Source organism: Mytilus trossulus, chromosome 8, assembly GCF_036588685.1.
Source record: "Mytilus trossulus isolate FHL-02 chromosome 8, PNRI_Mtr1.1.1.hap1, whole genome shotgun sequence".
NCBI classification, from domain to species: Eukaryota; Metazoa; Mollusca; class Bivalvia; order Mytilida; family Mytilidae; genus Mytilus; species Mytilus trossulus.
In genome coordinates this window covers 34,083,943-34,105,274 of record NC_086380.1, presented here as the reverse complement: position 1 = coordinate 34,105,274, position 21,332 = coordinate 34,083,943, and the positions used below count along the sequence as shown (strand labels likewise).

Here is a 21,332-nt window from a genome sequence, read left to right as displayed (position 1 = left end):
AATCCCTATATAACAATAGTTACAAGACTGTTTGTATTCATCAAAGCTTGTTTAAGCTGTACACTGATATTTTTCCATGATTTTAAACCAGCTATATAAGGTCATGCATCTATGCCTGAGGAAGAAAAGCCTGAGTATTTCAAAAAATTCAAAAGTTTGTAAACAGTAAATTTATAAATATAACCATATCAATGACAATCCATGTCAGCACAAAAAGTGCTGACTAAGTACTGGGCTGGTATATATGTTCTTTTTCTTTATACTTGTATTCTCTATATTCCCCTTGTGGGCCCTTATTTAAAAATTGGAAATTATCTTATCGTATATTATCTTATCTACATGAAGTGGTTGCGGTGGGGACACTGAAATGTGACGGTCTTCCATTTTGTCTTATAACATGATCATAGAAATTCTGGTAACTGTCACTGTGGACTGACACATTGCTTTGAACGAGTTGATTGGGTCTCCTATTGACTTCCATAATAACACTTAAACAATCATCGATTAATAACAGCCTAACAGGCGTTTTTTTTGTAAGGAAGTACAAGGATCTCGACAAGGATAGTAAGTACTAAATAATCATGATGATTCTTTTTGTTAAAACCACATTTTTATGACTGAAACACTTCTAAGTTGTATTGCTTATTCATGTACGGTTCTTTTCACGATAATCATTAATCGTGATTAATGTAAACATTTATAACTCTGCACTATGTACACAAAATATATGGAGTCCCACGGCTGTCACCTTTTGATTAGTCCGATATTACTCTGACGTCCCACAGCTTGTCTGGCACAACAGCCGTTGGACGTCAGAGTAATCTTGGACTACCTTTTGATAAGATTCTGTGCATTGAACAGCATTGAACATTTTGAAGAAGAAAAAAAATTGAAAGTCTGCCGGCACCATTAATAAATATGATCATGATGATCAATATAAAAACAATTAGTTTTCATGTTTTTTTCTTCTCCTGCTATTACATATAGGAGCTTCTTTCAACTAAGAAATATATAAGACAATAACACATCGCCAATTACTGATTCACAAATTAATTAGCAATCATGCAGTTTATTTTCACATACATATAATATAATAAACTAAATCATTTATGTATCTCACCTTCAGAGTTTTGTAGCAAATCGAATATTTAACACATTACCGTCAATTCAATTGCCGGCCTATTTGAGTGCATCTTCGCTAGCCAATGGTTACGATGCACTCCTCTCCACGAGGAGGGGGGATGGGGGGTAATAAAAGAGGGTAGAAAGACACCAGTCGAACAGTCCATCTCATAAATCGAAAATAAACTGACAACGGGTTACGCCATGGGTAAAAATGAAAAAGAGAAACAGGCAAATAATTTTGTATGTGTTTCTCGTTTTTCGTGTTTTCTTATAGATTAGACTGTTGGTATTCCCGTTTGAATTGTTTTACACTAGTAATTTTGGGACCCTTAATAGCTTGTTGTTCGGTGTGAGCAAATGCTCCATGTTGAAGGCCTTACATTGACCTATAATGGTTTACTTTTATGAATTGTTTTTTGATGGAGAGTTCACGGTCTCCTTGGCACTCATACCACATCGTCCTATATCTAAATGATAGTACACAAGAAATAACATAAACAACTAATAACTGAGCAACACGAACCCCACCAAATACTGAGGGTGATCTCATGTGCTCCGGAATGGTATAAAGCAGATCCTGCTCCACATGAAGCACCGGGCCTTGACTAACGAAGATGATAAGTGTTAAGTCAATAGATCTTATAACAACAATGGAACTGATTACCTACAACCAAAATATTAACGTTAGATAGATAAAAAAATATATATGATGTGATTATAATCCAAATGCTAAAAAAAATCAGACCACATATACATATATATATATATATATTTGATGCGTTTTACTCAGTTTTAGTTTGTAACCCGGATTTGTTTTTTCCTCTATTGATTTATGAGTTTCTGTAACATCTCAATATGAATTAAAAAGACAACATCAAGTTCATATACTGTAACAGTATTTATATATTGCAAACATGTAACCAACTTTTCATATCGAGCAACAACCTTTAAACTGACCAGAATATAACGTAATTTATCTTTGAATGTAAACATATTAGAATAACCAGAAACTTTAAGTTTTCTTCAGTGGCGACTTTTTGGACACAGATAAATAGCACCCGTTAATTGCGATAGTTCTATTATATAGAGTTCATCCAGAAGCTATGAATACATAACTCTTTAACAGCTAACATAAAGTTCCTGTTGTCTATTACACAAATAATATTAAAATTGGCCTTTTAACAGTTTCGAACAGCGGTATAATACTGTTGCCTTTATTTTCCATCAAAATAAGTCCAAACTTTTAGTTTGACAATCGTATATATACAACCCCATCACATCTTTCGGCGTTTGTCAAAAATGCTCTTTATATATACATCAATACTTCTGTTCTTTGCATGTGCCGCCGAGACAACCTTCTCCTGTTCGCGACCCTATATTCTAAGAACGTTATTTTAGATCCTGAGATAAAGCACTTTGTAATTCTGAGAACTCTTTTTCCGACGCTTAACTATGGCAACAGAATACGCATGCTCGAAAATACTTTCTGAGATTGGACAAAATGCTGTCATGGTGGGTTATTTGGTTGTGTTTGAAAAAACGTCGCGTTGATTATATCGTGATGGAAAGCAAGTGAAAAACTATAAATATTTGAACTAGATCTTACAAACTTAAGATTTATATTTTATTAAAATAATTGTTTCTCCATTAGCTCTTTGCATCCATGACAGCTGTTTATTCGGGACAATTATATAATTTCATTGATGTAAACTTTGTTGTACGAACGTACATGACTTTTAGAACGCACCTACGCATGTGAGATTTTCGCGGGGTTTTGGTGAATGTTAACAGAAAGATACGAGGACCGAGAACACAAACAGAGAAAACGTTTTTTAAATGGTGAATCGAAATGATAGTTTTAAACATATACTCAAATTTGAATACGTCAGATATCTTTTTTAAAGATAGTTCTTGTTACCCGTGATTTTAGAATAATTTTTATGATATTTTTTGCCGCTTTTGTGACGTCAAATACGTTGACCCGGGGTTAATAACTTTTATGTGTATAAAAGGTCCGCTGAAGTAAAACCTAAGGTAACAGCCATCCCAGGTAAATCGGGGTAATTTGACATCGATTAATTCGCACGAAAATATAGTTCTCTGGTTAATTTTCCGGTCTTTGCAGAATGATTCGAAATGGGGCAATATGCGCAATTGTTTCTCCATAGGCCGTAATGGTAACGTTTTCTTCTGTTGCTCAGCCCATATCGTAAACTTGTATATGTATGATGGCTTGTTTCGAAGCTGAGACATTTTTACATGTGTGGTTAAATTTTCGGGGTTCGAAGTGTGATTCATTTTTCCGTAATTTAGCAAACCCCGAGTATTCTTTTGAGATGTGGCTCCTCATGGTAAAAAATCCCAATTTTAACACAATAAGTTCTTTGAAATTTTAATACTTTGAACACATTTCAGAGCTCCATGGTTTTTACACATTTATTCTGTGTTCCCTTACTTTCTAAATTAACACTAATGGTTCAGCTCAGTCATTTGTTTATCATAGAAATGTGTCAAATATCACTACACAGAGATTTGTTGTTTACACGTGACTTTTGTGTTCCTCATTTCAAGGCGCATTAGGGGTATTGTCCCAAATGCTTTTCGATAACGTTAAAGAAAGGCATGCGATATTAACCGGAAGGAGTTGACATAAAGCGGAAGCATTTGATATATAACGGAAGCAGTTGCTATACATCGGAAGCAATTGATACGGAAAGTCATTTCACACGGCTAAGTCAATTCTTCAATTGAATTAATAAATATGAAGGGGTATCATTATTTTCTTTACCATAAATATAAGGGATATGTCACGTCTAGCTTTTTGCAACAAAGGGTATTTCACGCCGAGGCTTTTGTTTAAAGGGATATTTCTTGTCTTTTATTTTGGTAAAAAGGATTTTTGTAAAAAGGAATATTTCACGACTACCTTTTTAATAATATTATTAAACATGTTAAAAAGACGAACACGTTTATGAAAAAGAAACTTAAATCCTGTGAGTGAAATACATTTCTATAAGACTCTTACACTGTCCCAAGCGATACATGCCAGTAATGAATAATATATGTATTTACCATTATCTAATTCGTGTTTAATTACTGATTTGTAGGTACATGTAAGACATGGCATCAAGTTCGTCGATATCATGCGGACCGTGTGAGTATCGTAACATGACACAAACAGCCGAGTTTTGGTGTTCTGTTTGTGAAGAGGGGTTATGCAGAAACTGTCATGGCCACCATTCTGCCATTAAGTCGACCAGAGATCATGAAATTATGCTGATAAAGGCATACAAAACCTTGGCTAAGGGATTGCTATCTGCAAACATGGAATGCGATCTTCATAATGAAAAGTTTGAATTGTATTGTCCATCACATGAAATTCACTGTTGCGTTCATTGCGTGAGTACAAAACATGAACACTGCACCGGCGTGACATCACTACGGAGGGTTGTACAGAACATCAAAGCATCGAACTCTTTATCAAATCTTAAAGGGAATCTGAACGAGAGATTAAAAAAACATCGATGAATTAATTAAAAACGGAACTGACAACTTAATTAACATAGACAAAGATACAGAAAATATCAAAACGGAAGTCAGTAAAGTCCGCATGAATATTGAGAAAAAACTCAATATTTTGGAAACTAAAATCGTGAAAGATATCAATTCTATCCACTCTCAACAAAAAACAGGTATAGTAGACACAGTTAGAAAACTTCAACAGAAAAGAGAGGCTCTAAACCGGACATTGATTGACTTTGAGAATCTCCAGAAGAATGCTAGCGACTTCCATATCTACATGGTAATGAAGAAATTAGAAACTGATCTCTCGGAAGAAGGGAAGGAAATTAATTCGCTCCTTTTACAAGAAGAAATAAAATTAAAAAGATTATCTTTTTCTCCAAACGCTGACTTTCTTAGCACCGTTTCGAAAACTGTCTCTCTGGGTAATATAGCTGTTAGAACCAATCAGTTTTCAGTATTAAACGAAATCAATACAAACGCACAAAGTTCTTTGACCGTATCGACCAAACGCATCACTTCCGTGCATCCAAAAATGCGTCTTTCCGGTTATAACGTTTATGAAGGGGATGATATTAACATTTCAAGTATTATTGTCCTTCCTGACAGAAAAATACTCCTAGCAGACTTTGGAGAAGATGGTGGTATCCTTTTGTTCGGTGAAAGTGGTCACTTTATTACAAAAATGAAACAGTTCGGAAAACCATATGGAACTGCCCTCATCGATGATTTTCGCATGGCAGTTTCTTTTCCCAACAACGGTAATATTAAAATACTTAAACTGGGCCCACGAATTTCACTGATCTATACATTACAAATGGATGTCGATTTAAACGCGATTTCTTTCTATGATAAGCACATCATTGTTTGCTCAAGACCACAAAGTGTTCTATTTGTCGATTTGAATGGTGCTATTGCCAAGAGGTTAGATTTAGGATTACCTAGTGCGCGCATCACATTTATCCATTGTCTTAACAACAAGATGCTCATTTCTGAATTTTTGAGTGACACCATTTACTGCTTCGACTTTTATGGAAACGAGATATGGAACAAACATTTTGAAACTGGTCAAGATACAAGAAATGTATGCGCCGATAAATTCGGAAATGTGTATTGTGTTGGAATGAATAGTGGTACGCTTGTTTGCTTGTCTAAAGATGGACAAAAGATTCAAGACCTCACCTCGTTCCGAAATAATTTAGTGATGCCTAAAGCTATATATTACGACGAAAGATCCAGGACGCTCCTCATCGCCAGTCAGCAAATGCAATCTGCTGCAGTTTTCGATTTGGTGACGGTCTAATGATTTCGCAGAATGTGCATGTTTAATGTAAAAATGCAAAATACAAACAGCTAAATTGTTAAAGGATATTATAAAAAGATAAATAGACACTTTGTTTTCTTCATGCAGATAAAACTTGAAATAAAGGTCATTTAAAGCAATGAAATCAATTTATAAACCCTACACTGGCCCAATTTTTCATTTCCTGTAAATTGTGGGTAAGCTATTTTTGAGACATATATAGATATATGTATCACAGGGACACGTTGAAATTTGCAAATCAATGTTTTTCAAATCTTTTTAGTATTTCCCGTCTATTTGTATTACATTATTAGCGTTTTTAACGTTGGCGTCAATATTGACCTGTGTTCAATTTCACGGGTAGTAACGTCTTTATATCGATTCATGAGCGTTTAGTAAACTGGTGATTTGGTCATGGGTTGGTTGAGTTGGACATGATTGTGTTGAGTGTTCTTATTGGCAAAAAAAAAATGTATAGGTTTTTGTAACTAACACCAGAGTGTGTGTCATTATGTTTGTACAAGCTAGATCAAAGGGCAAGGTAAAAAAACTTTGGTTTCAATTGACAACCCCATGTCCAATGGTAATGACCATGTCCGCTCTATATCTTGAGAACCGTTATGATTTCAAACTTTATACTTGAAAATGTAAATAAAACAACACCAGAGCTTCACATGGCAAAGGTGTATGTTACAAACTTTTGTTTATAACAACCTCATGTCCTATGGTATAAATATATATTTTTTTATCAGATGTCATTCACAACGTGGCCCACAGAGATGGAGTCCATCTCAATGAGTCTAGTTTTTCAGCATTTTAGTAAGACGAAAATTTACCAGAAATAAACCACATTTTCATCAAAAGCAAAAGCAAAAAACGTGTATCATCACGATATTTTTAAATCTTATTAAAGCAATATGACACGGTGCAATATTTGTGCCAATTTCATCTGTGAAATAAAAGCAGTAAGTAGAAATTAGCAATTAAAAACACAAATTAAGTCAACATGATAGTAATGATTAGACACAGATTACCCCGTGACATAAATCATTAAATTTGAAATTTGTATTTGCTGATGATAATTATAAATGTTTAAAAAATCAAATCAAATCAAACAACTCTATACTATACAAATGTTCATAGATATAAGAAGATCTGGTATGAGTGCCAATGAGACAACTCTCCATCCAAGTCAAAATTTATAAAAGTAAACTATTATAGGTCAAAGTACGGTCTTCAAACGGAGCCTTGGCTCACACTGAACAGCAAGCTATAAATGGCACCTAAAGATACTAGTATCCCATGTATACATGCAAAGTAATATTTTATTGAAAAACTAATGATAACGTTTTTAAGGTAAGTACACACAGACATGCCACTTGTAATATTTCATAATTCTGCAAGAGATAAGATTCGGTACGGGAACTTCCTGGGTCATTTACAGATAAGCCTTTAACATATTGTCGTGCTCCCAGACAGCCATGTTGTATACGATTTTTCTTCTGATTATTCCAGTATCTGGTAAGAGAAGTTTTATGATTTAAATACTAGTAGCCAGTAGTTTAATAATTACGAAATATTTTATTTGTTTTTTCATGCTTTTGTCGATATAAAAATACGCTTTTAATGTTCATAATTACTACTAGAGATAAACAATGCTCGAGACTGTCAACTCTATAAACGGAATCTGATGTTTAGTGGTTGTCGTCTGGCTATGTCGGTTCACAAGTGTTTCTCGTTCTCGTTTTTATGAGGATCATAACGTTGGTTTTTCCGTTTAAAGGGTTTTATTCTAGTAATTTTTATGCTCTTTGTAGCTTGCTGTTCGGTGTGAGCCAGGGATCCAGTTGAAGGCCGTGGTTTGACCTATAATGGGTTACTTTTATAGATTGTCACTTGGATGGAGAGTTGTCTCATTGGCACTCATACCACATCTTCATATATCTATATCTTTTATATGTGACTGCTTTTTTGCAATCGGATTGTTTGAATTAAAAAAAAATATCTAGTTTTGATATGTTCCGATATACTAATACATTATTATTTCCTTCACAACCATTCCAAGTATATAATTTTCAAAATAAAATCGCTCGCTGTGTCGTAGCCAAGGTTTGTAACCTCAATCAATCAATCAATCAATCAATCAATCAATCAATTCCTTGCATTATATTTTAATCAATGTGACATTTAATGTGTTTAAATACTGTAAATAGTTAAAATTCTTTTCAGTTTTCGCCGGAGACTGTGTAGGTAAAGGCGATGGAGTGTTTGAGATAGGGTGTAGGTCATATCTGACATGTACAGGTGGTGTTGCCAAGGTAACCAATTGTCCAAATCCACCGAACCCTAATACAGTTTACAATAACCGAACAAAATCTTGTGATACGTAAGTACATTGTAACCAATTAGGTGAAATCCATCTAATGCAATATCTAGCGTCTTTTGTAGACGAAACGCGCATCTGGCGTATATATAAAATTTAGTCCTGGTATCTATGATGAGTTTATCTGTACACCAACCGAACACAAATCGGCAAAATTCAGTTTACAGTTATTTTCTCTATTTGTCAGCTTTATTCATTTTTTTTTTATAAATAAGTCAATTGTAAATCTTAATGAGAGAACACAAATGAAAATTAACAAAAAGAAATACTTTATATTCAGGTCACTTAGTTCAGTTCTGTATATATGCAGCGCCGCGGTTCTATTGCATTTGAGGACCAAATTCAAAACGATTGCAATATGTTGAAACATTATCAAGTAAAATATATGAGAATATAGAAATTACTTTACTGATTCAATTATTAATGAAATAATATTTATAGCTCAGCAAGTCGTGAAGGAGTGAGGTAACTGAATGTCAGCCTACACAAATTATGATACTAACTCATTGTTTCATTTTTTTTAATTATAGGCCAGCACATGTAGGACCACCATGTGGAAAGTTAGAAGACTGTACAAACAAACCAGATGCCAGATATCCTGACTTATTTAATACTTGTCATACCTACTACACATGTCAGTTTGGAACATACTTTGGTCACAATTCCTGTACTCCAGGTATGCCAAAATATGCAAAAAGTAAAATCACAAAAATACTGAACTCCGAGAAAAATTCAAAATGGAAAGTCCCTAATCCAATGGCAAAATCTAAATCTTAAACACATCAACCGAATGGACAACTGTAATATTTCTGACTTAGTACAGACATGTTTTATGTAGAAAATGGTGATTTAAACCTGGTTTTATAGATACCTAACCTTTTAGGTGCATGTTTTCGCTTGCTTATAGTATACGTGGATGATTTCAAAGCTTACTTAGTGTTTTTACACTTGTAAAATATGCAACCGGTAATTTTGTGTATAAGATGTATAAATTGAAGAGGTAAGGATATTTTCCTTTGTATTTCTGTCACCCACATTTTAAAAATCAGAAAGTTGTTAAATCAAACACGAACTCTTATATAAAAAGTCCATTTTACATGCATCCAAAAAGTCAAAATGTTCAATGGCCATACAATTTGCAGTTGAAGAAAATGTTATAAGGTATTAAGAGGAGATAATTCATATAGTTCAAATCCTCTTTTAACACTCTGTCTGTGTTGTCCTTATAGACGACCCGAGTTGTCTTATTGACAGTCAGAGTTGTCTTTTTATACGTCCCGAGTTGTCTTCCTGCGTCCGGGCCTGCATTCATTTAGAGGTCAACCTTTGATCTCCAAAGGAAGACAAGTTCCTACCATATCACCTTAGTTTATACAAGTTTTGAAAAAAAAGTTTGAATGTCCCTCTGGAATCTTTTGCACCTGTTTTACTTTATATTCAATAAGAGAAATAGATTTGTATATAACAAAACAATGATAATCTTGTAAGTGGTAACACCTATTACAGTAATTAAGATAAGTATTCAATGTACTGTGGATTCATTTACTTCCGTGGGAACCAATTTTTTATTTTATGAATATTTGTTTTGTGGTTTTGCCAAAGTCATAGACGATATGACACATTCTTATAGAACTATTGGGTTCCCTTAAACTTTTTTAATTCGTGGTTTCCCTATACCTACGAAATCAACGAAAATTGGTATCTAACGAATAATAACGAATCTACAGTATTTATAAAAATCATCTTAATTGAGAACAAAACTAATATTGCTGCAAATTATTTAATACATTGTAATTATTAAATACACATTTATACATTGTAATTATAAAATACATATTTATACATTATAATTATAAAATACATATTTATAGATTGTAATTATAAAATACATATTTATACATTGTAATTATTAAAAACATATTATATCATTGTAGGATTAGTATTTGATTTTAAGCTTCAGACTTGTAATTGGCCTCAAAATGTACTTCCTCCATGTGGGCATTACATTCCAACGACTGTCTCAGGATGAAATTTCGGCAAACAAGAAGAAAGAACGAAAGGAAGCAGTAAAAATAAACATTACAATTCTTGAATAAATACATTCAGTGACTGCTTTAGGTTTTTCAATTTGTACAAAATCTTTTAGGGTTGTTTGCTTTGTCTACATTAAACCGAGACGTTCAATTTCAATTAAATTCAAAGCATTATTTATAGTCGGCATGTCACATAACAAATAAACATAAGCTCTCTGAGTTTTATAATCGACAAATGCATACATTTACATAACAATCATACACACTACAAATATTAAAACATAAAAGACATAGAACATACATTTCATGCACGTATTTTCTGCCACTAAATTCGCAATAGCGTAACTTGTATAATATATTTGTTTTTAAGTTGAAATTGCCTATTTTAAAGCTAACTATGTATAAGAAGATGTGGTATGCGTGCAAACGCGACAACTGTCCGTTTAAGTCATAATTTGTAAAAGTTAACCAAGTACGAATATAAACGAATACAAACGAAAATTGACCCGATATTTTAACAGAATACATCTGTATAAAACCTGTAAGATATGGCTTGATTGCCAATTATACAGTTCTATAACATAACATAAAGAAAAAGACGAAGACAGATACAAGTCACCTTCAATGATGTGCAAAAACCATCAGATGGTTGGCTTAAAAATGCTAAATAACGCATGGAAGGCAAAACAAAAAATAACCCTTTAGATTGACCAATAACAGCCTTATTGGATAATTAGCAATAAACGGGAAATAACAATGACAAATTGCAAGCAACGATAACTACTGAACTACTAGTTCCTGACTGTAAAGTGGATAAAAAATTATTATTGAGAGATCGAACATGCAATTAACCCTTAGGAATGAAATCCATATTCATTATATGTAACCTCTATAAATTTTTCTGCTCCGAATGGGATCAAAATATGTTGAGAGTAAACATGATTTGAGCATAAATCCTCAACCTAACATAGCTACGACAACCTTAAGATTGCCAAAAAGATACCAAATATTTATAAGATACAAGATACAGATGCGTGTTTCGTCTATAAGAGTCTCTCTGGTCATGTTAGAATCAAAACAGTTAAAAGGACACATTAAAAACGCTGTTGAAAACTATTTAAAGACTCTAAATCTCGAAAGGGTTTGCCAAGTACAGAAATGGTAAATAATTTGGTCTGGTCGCTCCTTTTTTTCTTCAAAAACTTTCTACATATATATATATAAATATACAAATCAATCATATTTTTTTACAAAATATTTATGGTCATTATTTCATTTAATTTCAATAAAAAAGTATGATTCAAATAAAACAAATACAACACTATTACACAATAGAAAGCATCCAAAAAATACCCAGACACAGTCAACTACATACTTCCTGATAAAACAAAAGATTTATTTACACAAAAATTTAGAAGTGGAGGTAAGTGCGCCGAGAGGGCAATCATTTTCTGTTTCACTGGCGGAAGTCGTGACTGTCATTGCATGTGCATTATTTATAAGTCGCATTATTATTTTAGTAATGTCACAATCGGAGAAAACGTGATGGGATTATGGCTGTTGAAAGTTGATGGTCTTGATGTATAGATTATGTGCACTGGCGTTGTTTATCATCTTAACAACGTGTAATATTGTTCTTTTATTTGTCTTTGTTCAACATAATATTTCTTTTACTGTTTTGTCTGTTTTCTGTGATATCCATTTGACGTGCCTTGATACTTATACACTCCGTCAATTTGTTTATATTATCTTTTATTTTTGCTGCTGTGTTTTGTTTGTGCGACTTTTTGTATTTCTTTGGTTCATAAGACGTGACCCTGTACTTTTATAGATCTTGTCATTGTGTTATTGTTCTATTATGAACGACTAACGACAAAATTATTTTACTGGCGTAGTGGTATTAACCATATGTGAATTCTTAATTTTTTTTAAAGAACTTCAGGTTAATTTTATATCTAGGTCTATTTCTAAAATAATTTTAACATACTTTTTGATTTTTAACCCTGTATACCACAATTCCTCACGTGAAATTATAACCTTTTGAAAAAATTTGAACGACAAAATTTGATGACGTTAACATTTTCTGACGTCAAACACGCGAAGCAATGCATATGGTTTTTAAATTTGATCAGAGGCTTTTTTGTTAAATATTTGTTTGTTTTGAGATTGTGACACAGTGATGACTGCTGTACCCATATTTAGACCTATTATGTCTGTTTTGTTCACGCATTGTTGTAAATATAAAGGATTTTGATGCAACTGTCATACAAATAAGTTGTTGTCCATTCGTTTGATGTGTTTTAGTATTTGTTTTTGACATTTGATTAGGCACTTTCCGTTTTGAATTTTCCTCAGAGTTTAGTATTTGTTTTATTTTATTTAATATATCCGTATTCATCCGGTGCTAAACAGATATGGGTGTGGGAATTTCTCGCTGCATTGAAGACCTGTTGGTGACCTTTTGCTGTTGTTTGTTTTATGGTCGGGCTGGTTTTGTGTCTTTGGCACATTCCCCATTTCCATTCTCAATCTGATCCAGAACGGCTAACCAAAAACAAAACACAAAGGGTTCTGTGGTATTTAAAGTTAAGCTTGATAGTTATGATCACCTTCGTCATCAAACTCTGAAGTATACAGTTCATAAGACTCACATTTTTAACGAAACATAAGGTAAACAGTTCATAAGACTCACCTTTTTAACGAAAAATGAAGTATACAGTTCAGAAGACTTACATTTCTAACGAAACATGAAATAAACGAATAATACAATTTTTGTTTTTTATAAATCGCACCTTTATTAAGTCATTAGAATAAAGGAGCAAGTTGGTAAGCAAAAGCAACAATTAGTGCCTATAGAAATGCTATTTGTTTGTGGATTCATGGCTTCTAAACGTTACAAATATGAAAGTTAATCAATTAATAATTAATGTTTGAAGGTTCTATTTATAAAGAACAAACATGGAATTTACTCTGAACCGCCGGTTACCATATCTATATTTACAGGGTGCAAACATTAATCCACCATTCTGCATCTGATGAAGGTCCTTTTTGGACCGAAACCGGTCAGGCTATGAGACATCACCAGTCGCTGTTAATTATGTGTATTGACATATATATATACTGTATTTTTATGCTTTTACATTCCCCCCGCTGATATTACTCGATTTATTTCATTTGACTGGGCGGAGTTTACAGGATTCGCTCGCAATAAACCAGTCAATCTATAGATAGGTGTTTTAGTATAAACTCATCAATAAAGTGTCCGGTCATTGTTTTGTAAATTCCTTTGGTGACACTGTTCAATAGGTGATTATCAATCAGTAATAATTATAACGGCAATTATACTTATCCCACACATCTTCAAATAGACTGTCCTTATGCAAATTAAAACGTAAGCTCCGCCCGATCAGTTGAAATAACATTGATAATACACATGATTGATATGGCTTCTACTAACAACATTTCTATTTAGAGTTAATGTGTTTAGAAACTACTTATGTCAGAACATCATTCCTATATTGCTTGTTAACCAAGAATGATTTAACTTTTCCAAAAAAGAAGTTTCTGTATCTATTAAGGTCATTTTTTATGAAACAAAATGAAGTGATTTCGGCAATCGTTCGGGAGATGTATAATGATGATCAGTTAGGTAAAGGGTAGATAAGTAACGTGTCGTCTTTAAACTATAGCTTACGATGGACTTGTATTGTTTGTGCTTTTAACAGAATCTCGGATTTTTTTGGTATCCTCATTTGATTGACAACACCCTTAAAGTATGTGGTTTCATAGTAAATTTGAACTCCGTGACATTCTTGTAATCATTTGTGATTCTTTTTGATTTGAAGGCTGTGACATTCTTTAAATCATTTGTGATTACTTCTGGTATAAACTCTGCGACAGTTATTTAATCGTTTGTGATAACTTTTAATTTAAACTCTGTGACTGTCTTTTAACAATTTATGATTACTTTTGATTAACACCCTGTGAATCTGTTTTAATCATTTGTGGTCAATTTTGATTTAAACCCCTGTGAATATCTATTAATCATTTGGGATTAATGTTGATTTAAACTCCAATACATTTATTTATATGCATGTTGCCATGACAAAAATCGTTTAATGATTGGAACTCTGTGACATTCACTTATATTCAATTGTGGCCTTTGCGACATGGGAACGGAAAATCCCAGGACAGTTGTATGTCAATACTTTGACCTCTATGGATTTGATTTACTTGTATAATTCCAGACGAGGTTCGTGCATGTGAACTTGTTATCGTCTGTCCTCTTACTTATCTTAAATTTCAATCTATAATAAACAATGGAGTATAAAGCAGCTGTTTTGTTCCTAATCTTCTTATGTTATGGTAAGGATTGAGTTTATTATGTAAAGTAATTTCTAAATATTACTTGTAAACAAATTATATTATTTCTTCTATTGTTAGAAGATCCTACATTCAAAGAAACCAATTCAATCATTCGACGTTAGATCAGTCTTGTTTGAACGATAACTTGTCACCGAGAATTATAGAACTGTGAATGTCAATAGTTATCAAAGGTACCAGGATTATAATTTAGTACGCCAGATGCGCGTTTCGTCTATATAAGACTCATCAGTGACGCTCATATCAAAATATCCATAAAGCCAAACAAGTACAAAGTCAATTGTTGTTCTGAATATTTTGTATCTTTTGTAACGGATATAAATCTCAGTAATGCTTCATTTTTAATGACCTTGTGATATTAAAACAGTATTATTATGTAAGCCTGCATTTATCAAAGTATTCCACAAAATAAGATGAAATTGCTCAAAGATCCTTTTTAAATAATAAACAAGAAAGTGTCCACGAAAGTCCCACTCGCACTACCGGGATCATTTTCTAGGTTCAATCGACCGTCACATAAGGGTCAAAACTCTAATTTTGCATTACAATTATAACGATCATATCATAAGGAACATGTGTACTACGTGTTAAGTTGATTGAACTCCAACAAAAGCTACCCCGACCAAAATCTTTAACCTGAAGCGGTACAGACGGAGGAACGTACGATAGGAACTTCCCGTTCAGTGGCTGTCGTTTATTACTGTGGATCATAAGTGTTGTTAGTTTCTCGTTTTTTTAAAAGATTAGACTGTTAGCTTTTCTGTTTGAAAGGGTTTGTACTAGTCATTTTTGGCCCTTTATAGCTTGCTCTTTGTTGTGAGACTCGGCACTGTGTTGAAGGCCGCACATTGACATATACATGCTATACTGGTTTACTTTTTTAAAATTGTTATTTGGATAGAGAGTTGTCTCATTGGCACTCTCACCCAATCTTCCTATATCTACATACACATCCTTGTATATCAAATATTCGGCTTTGAACGTTTATACTAAGTTAAACCCAGAAACACATTACCATAAGATATAATTAGTACTGGTTTTTTTTCATACGCCATAATAGATTACTCAAACCACTGACTAAATTGTTGATGATTAAGTCCTGCTTCACAATACAAAATTTTTCAATGTAGAAATGGTGAATTAAACATAGTTTCATAACTAGGTAAACCTCTCTGGTTAACATAAAATATATAGTCTTTCATGAGCGCAAGAGTTTTCTCCATTTGATGATGAGTTTCGTGAAGTTTTTCTGTAAAGGGTTGTGTGATGTTTTGTTTAAATTAATCTTTGTCTTTTGGTCATGTTGTTGTTTTATTTTTTTTCGACTTAAGGTTTTGTTGGCCAATTAATATCTTCTTTCGTGCTGACTTGTTTGACAGTTCTGTGGTTCTGTTCGTGTTCTACATGCGTAGCATTATCCTATAGTTTCTCAGAGGTTAAATTAATTTATTGAGCTCGTTAACACGGTTTTCTAAACTCGTTATATTCTAGTATGACAGCAGTGTGTAAAATCATGTTTTTTACCTATTTGACATAAAGTGATCATTTTGTAGATGTGTCATTTTCTGCGGATTGTATTGGACTACAAGATGGCAATTACCAGTTAAACTGCCAGACGTATAAAGCATGTATCAATGGTACTGCAGCAGTCCACAACTGTCCTACACCTCCAGCATTAGAAATTGTGTTCAACAATGTAACGCGGAAATGTGACATGTATGTACGCAGCAATCGTGATACTGACTAAACAAAACAGCAGGAGATCACCAATAGGTCTTCAATGCGGGAGTTTCTCGCTGCATTGAATACCTATTGCTGACCTCCTGTCGTTGTCTATTCTATGGTCGGGTTGTTGTCCCTTTGACACATTCCTCATTTCCATTCTCACTTTTAGAAATTAACATTGTGTTTTTATGTGATCTTTTAGATACATATGTCAAATCTGTCGATAAATTTAACAATTTACTTTTCTATTTTTCATTATAACCATAGTAATGGAGAAGAGCTATTTTTCTTTGTTTAACATAAATAAATAATAGTTTACTGGAATTTTATTTTGATGGCAATGGCGTCAAATAAATTTAACCGATCTATTTGATTTTTTCTACAAATAATCTTCCTTTCATTAGAAAACAAGTGCAACATATATATTTTTGTAGACCAAGTAATGTCGCTTTACCATGTGGTGGATACCATTATGACTGTTCAAGTAAAGCCGATGGTGATTTTGCTGATTTAGTAACCAATTGTACTTCGTTTGCTGTTTGTTATAGCGGGAAATTAGCAGGATATCAACATTGTCCAGCAAGTGAGTTATTTCTGGTCGTTTAAAATTATCTTATACATAATACAAGGGAAGCACTACTGTCCAAAACGGTGAAACGTTAACATTAGGCATACTTTATGCTACTTATAACATACGTAAAACCCGACCATATGAAAAACAACAGCAGAAGGTCACCAACAGGTCTTCAATGCAGTGAGAAATTACCGCACCCGAAGGTGTGACTGCATAAACAATTATCCTGTTCTGTTCAATGACATTCAAGTTTTAAAGGATTGCAGGATATAGCTATATATAAATTCGCACATCAATGTGATATTTTCACCTTTCATAATTTAAAAACTTTTACCTAAAGGGGCTCAATAGACGGAGAAAAAAAAACGTTGACCAAGCGCACGTCACATATACAAAAGAGACATCAGTGACCATAGAATGAAATTAAAATAGCTCACAAAAATATATTTGAAAAAAACATTTAAACAGATGACGACACAGTTGTCAGTACCTAAGATTACTTTGACGAGTACAACGACAACGAAAGAAACACATAAATTGTGGTTTCGCAAAAACTGAAAAAAAATAAATGCGTTGTTAGCCTTTTAATTGTTTCTATGATATTCCTTTGATATTAAATTTTCATTTTATTAGTATTCCAAAAGTTTGAAATGTATTTTACAGATTTGGTATTTGATGCAGCAATACAGACTTGTAATTGGGTCGGAAGAGTCCCGCCACCTTGTGGTACCAAAGTTTGAACATTTGTTTCCATATAATCACTCGCAATTCCTCCACTTTAGCTAATAAAACACTTCTAAATGTTTGAGTTTTTATGTTATCTAATTTTGAAAGTTTGTACATATCATATGCAGTAATGAGTGTTAAAATAATTACTCATCCAAAAGCGTACTCATACATTCGTCCATAATTTTAAAGATGTTTCGTTGTTTATAAGTTTCTCTTGACTTTGATATGTCCATTTTGCTTGCTAATACTTTGCATAAAAAAATCAGCAAATATCATTTCAATACATTTCATGTAGTGGGTAGTAACGGGTTTAAAGATGTAGACATACGAAGTGGTATCCCTGACAGAATAAAGTGTTGCGCCTAATTTCTAAAGGATACAAATAAGAAGAAATGGCATGATTGCCAACAAAAAAACTCTCTTCAAGAGACCAACATGACATAGACATTCACAACTATTTGTGAATGTATCATATCGCCAATACTTTTGGTTACTGTTTGTACACAATCAGGTCATAAACTTTCTGATATAACATAAATTTTGTGATTTAGGCCATTTTAGCTTGGTATGGGGGTTTGATTTTTTGCATAATGCTGAAGTCCCTACATGTCAAACGGTTGCTAAATTCGCCGTCGTTTGGTTATAGGTGTAAAGTTGTATCATAGGCAAGTATACCACATCTTTTTATTTTTATATAGTCGCCCGATCGGTTATTTGATTGAGCGTTCCCTATTGTTTTATTTTGACTGAGTGTAGTGTCGAATTGCATGTGATGTATGAATAGCGGATAACATGTAGACACACCTTATTATGATACCTTTAGAGTTTTATAAGTTCTTGCATGTCAGCTTGATCGATTTCTGAAATGTGTACGTCGAAAAAATGTTGCCTTATGTTATATAAATATTATTATCATATCCTTAGACTAAATAACATATGATATTTACTGTATGATAATACCATTAAATTAACGTAAATTCTATATTTTTCGAATCGGTCCTTAGCGGGCTGATATGAAAAGTTTATCACATGCTTCGATTGTTATCACATGCCTTTCCGTAACGTTATCACATGGCATTCCGGAAATACTCGTCAAATTCCGGAAAATACACCTCAATGCTACTTTTTCAGTCAAACCATTACAAAGTGTACAAAACAATCATTTGGATACTGGAAAGTATATTTTGTGAAATAATATTAGAAAAAAAACCAACAAAAAAACCCCAAACAAGTTATTAAATAAATGCAGTGTTTGAAAGTTTCAAACATAATTTAGAAAGTTACTTTAAAAAGTTGCCTAACAGTCTTCATTATGTGTATTGTTAATTTTTGTTTGTTTTTGTCAATTCGTCTATATTAAAACGTGTTTCTTCTCTGTTGAGGCAAATGATAGAAACGTTTCATATCGAATGTACTAAATTTTGGGTCCTACGTCCGTGAAATTTTCAATCTTTGAACTTCTATTACAGAAACACGTAAAAGGATCAATATACGAATCCGTTATTTTTCTCCATTGTTGAAGCATATGATAAAAAGATCATGACATGTCATTTTTCATATCGCATGTATTATCAGCCCTCGGTCTATATCAGCCCTCGTGCCATGCGGCTCAGGGCTGATATTGAACCTAGGGATGATAATACATGCGATATGAAAAATGCCATGTAATAATCTGATATTATTTAGTGTGTAAATAATAGGCAAATATAACATAAATGATAGGCAAATATGTCATAGATGACGATATCTTGATCATTTGATCGAGTGCTGATATATGTACGTCGATAAACTGGTTTTTTTTTTTTTTTATCAAAAAAGTATCATTAAGTGTGCAAATAGAACAGGTTAATGTTACGGTTATAGCAGAGGGTTGTTTATTATCACATTAGTAATCACACTAGATATCATTTTTCATTATATATCTCAAAATGATCTTGCAAGATTTGAGCATGGGGAAAACTATTGTCACCTAGAATTGATTACATTTAATAATGAATAAGTGCAATGAACTTGCATTTGATTTTGAGGGACTATCCGTTTTGAGTTATCCTCGGAGTTCAGTATTTTTGTGATTTTACTTTTTGCATCAAATAGCATTTAAGTGATAAATAACGAAAAATGGATAAGTAAGGCATATATTACCTTAGCTGGATTTGGCAAAGCTTTTAGGAACTTTGGTCCTCAATGCTCTTTAACTTCGTACTTTATTTGGCCTTTTTAACCTTTTTTGTATTCGAGCGTCACTGATGAGTCTTTAGTAGACTTAACGCGCGTCTGACGTATATACAAAATTTAGTCCTGTTTTTATTATGAGTTTACTGAAAATAATTATCAAAGGTCGATCATTGAAAGGTCATAACATCAGTTGATTACATTTATCCATGTTAGCTGCTCTTATCGACCATCGAGACTCCAAAACAAATAAATGAACTAAAATTAAAAAAAAGTATGCAAGACTGACAAAGCTAAGGGTCTTCTGACTTGGGACAGGCGCACAAATGCCGCGGGGTTGAACATGTTTTGTGAGATCTCTACCCTTCCCTATACCTCTTATCAATGTTGAAAAATACAAACACACAGCAATACGCACAGTAAAACTCAGTTCAAAATTTGTATGTATATATTTGTCTGAAGTGAGAACATAAGGAGTCCATACAACACATGCATGGTATAGTCTTAGTTGAATTGGAGAGAACGTGATTGTAGATATAAGCAGGATATACTATTACATTTTAAAATATACATAACAAAACTATGTTTGATTCTGATATTTTGTTTTATGACACATGTATTCTAAATTTCATGTTGTGTATTAAATGTAACATAGTGTTTATACTTGTATGTATGTGGTGAGATTATAATACTATTAAACTATTGAACTTGACGTTGAACTTACAAACAGTAGTCGTAGTATATTTATTTAGTTTTGTACCAACACATGTTGCCTTCATCAGTAAATTAAATCAGGATAGAATGTATATTACGATAAACTAAAACAAATGTCTTGTCTTTACAGGCGTTGAAGATCTTATAAACATGCAATGGAAATAAGTGAAAAGGCTGAAATCGCGTAACAAAATTAAAGATACCTTTTTAATTCTTCACCACCCAATATTGTAACCTCCATCTTTTGTTAGATCAGTCACGTAAAACTGATTGCAGAGCGTAAAACATAAGTTCCCTTCGCTTATATTTACATACGGAAACCATTCTTCTAACTGACAACTTTTAAAACATGTTAAATGCAAACAAGAATAAATACAATAGATACAGTAAACACCATTTAATTAAAATTAACAAGTTAATAATTATGTGAAACCAAAGATTGGTCTTCATTCTAAATGGATCTGATGTGAAATAAAAGCAGGGGGAATATGAACTATATCGTTATTACATACAAGAGAAATCGGCAAAATGTCTTTTTACTTTTACAAGTTCATATATTATATATATTTGTTAAAGTTAAAAAGCTAAGACAATAATGTCGTATCGGTGTAAATTTATCATAAGGGAAAATGTCAAAGACTGTGCGTATTTAGTAGTTGTTGAAGAGCA

General features: G+C 32.9%; 3 protein-coding genes across 3 annotated transcripts; all 3 read left to right on the top strand.

The window, feature by feature from the left end:
• Window positions 1–359: 359 nt before the first annotated feature.
• Window positions 360–5,950, top strand: LOC134727597 (uncharacterized). The gene is made up of 2 exons (XM_063591976.1): window positions 360–564; window positions 4,233–5,950. Exon 2 carries the CDS (start codon window positions 4,736–4,738, stop codon window positions 5,948–5,950), a length of 1,215 nt encoding a protein of 404 aa, XP_063448046.1. The 5' UTR covers window positions 360–564; window positions 4,233–4,735.
• Window positions 5,951–7,336: 1,386 nt separating this feature from the next.
• Window positions 7,337–10,443, top strand: LOC134680875 (chondroitin proteoglycan 1-like). Its single transcript, XM_063540153.1, has 4 exons — window positions 7,337–7,471; window positions 8,180–8,336; window positions 8,864–9,009; window positions 10,268–10,443. Exons 1-4 carry the CDS (start codon window positions 7,432–7,434, stop codon window positions 10,360–10,362), a joined length of 438 nt encoding a protein of 145 aa, XP_063396223.1. The 5' UTR covers window positions 7,337–7,431; the 3' UTR covers window positions 10,363–10,443.
• A 4,150-nt stretch (window positions 10,444–14,593) lies between these two features.
• LOC134681847 (uncharacterized) lies at window positions 14,594–17,853 on the top strand. Its single transcript, XM_063541489.1, has 4 exons — window positions 14,594–14,731; window positions 16,303–16,465; window positions 16,909–17,057; window positions 17,712–17,853. Exons 1-4 carry the CDS (start codon window positions 14,686–14,688, stop codon window positions 17,786–17,788), a joined length of 435 nt encoding a protein of 144 aa, XP_063397559.1. The 5' UTR covers window positions 14,594–14,685; the 3' UTR covers window positions 17,789–17,853.
• Window positions 17,854–21,332: the final 3,479 nt, after the last annotated feature.

Bases quoted from the DNA above. Each gene is read 5' to 3' on its own strand.
- LOC134727597 (XM_063591976.1), top strand. From the start codon at position 4,736: ATGAATATTGAGAAAAAACTCAATATTTTGGAAACTAAAATCGTGAAA.
- LOC134680875 (XM_063540153.1), top strand. From the start codon at position 7,432: ATGTTGTATACGATTTTTCTTCTGATTATTCCAGTATCTG. The intron at 7,472-8,179 runs GTAAGAGAAGTT...AATTCTTTTCAG, and splicing joins TCTGATTATTCCAGTATCTG to TTTTCGCCGGAGACTGTGTA. The intron at 9,010-10,267 runs GTATGCCAAAAT...ATATCATTGTAG, and splicing joins TCACAATTCCTGTACTCCAG to GATTAGTATTTGATTTTAAG.
- LOC134681847 (XM_063541489.1), top strand. From the start codon at position 14,686: ATGGAGTATAAAGCAGCTGTTTTGTTCCTAATCTTCTTATGTTATG. The intron at 16,466-16,908 runs GTATGTACGCAG...ATATTTTTGTAG, and splicing joins GTAACGCGGAAATGTGACAT to ACCAAGTAATGTCGCTTTAC. The intron at 17,058-17,711 runs GTGAGTTATTTC...TGTATTTTACAG, and splicing joins ATATCAACATTGTCCAGCAA to ATTTGGTATTTGATGCAGCA.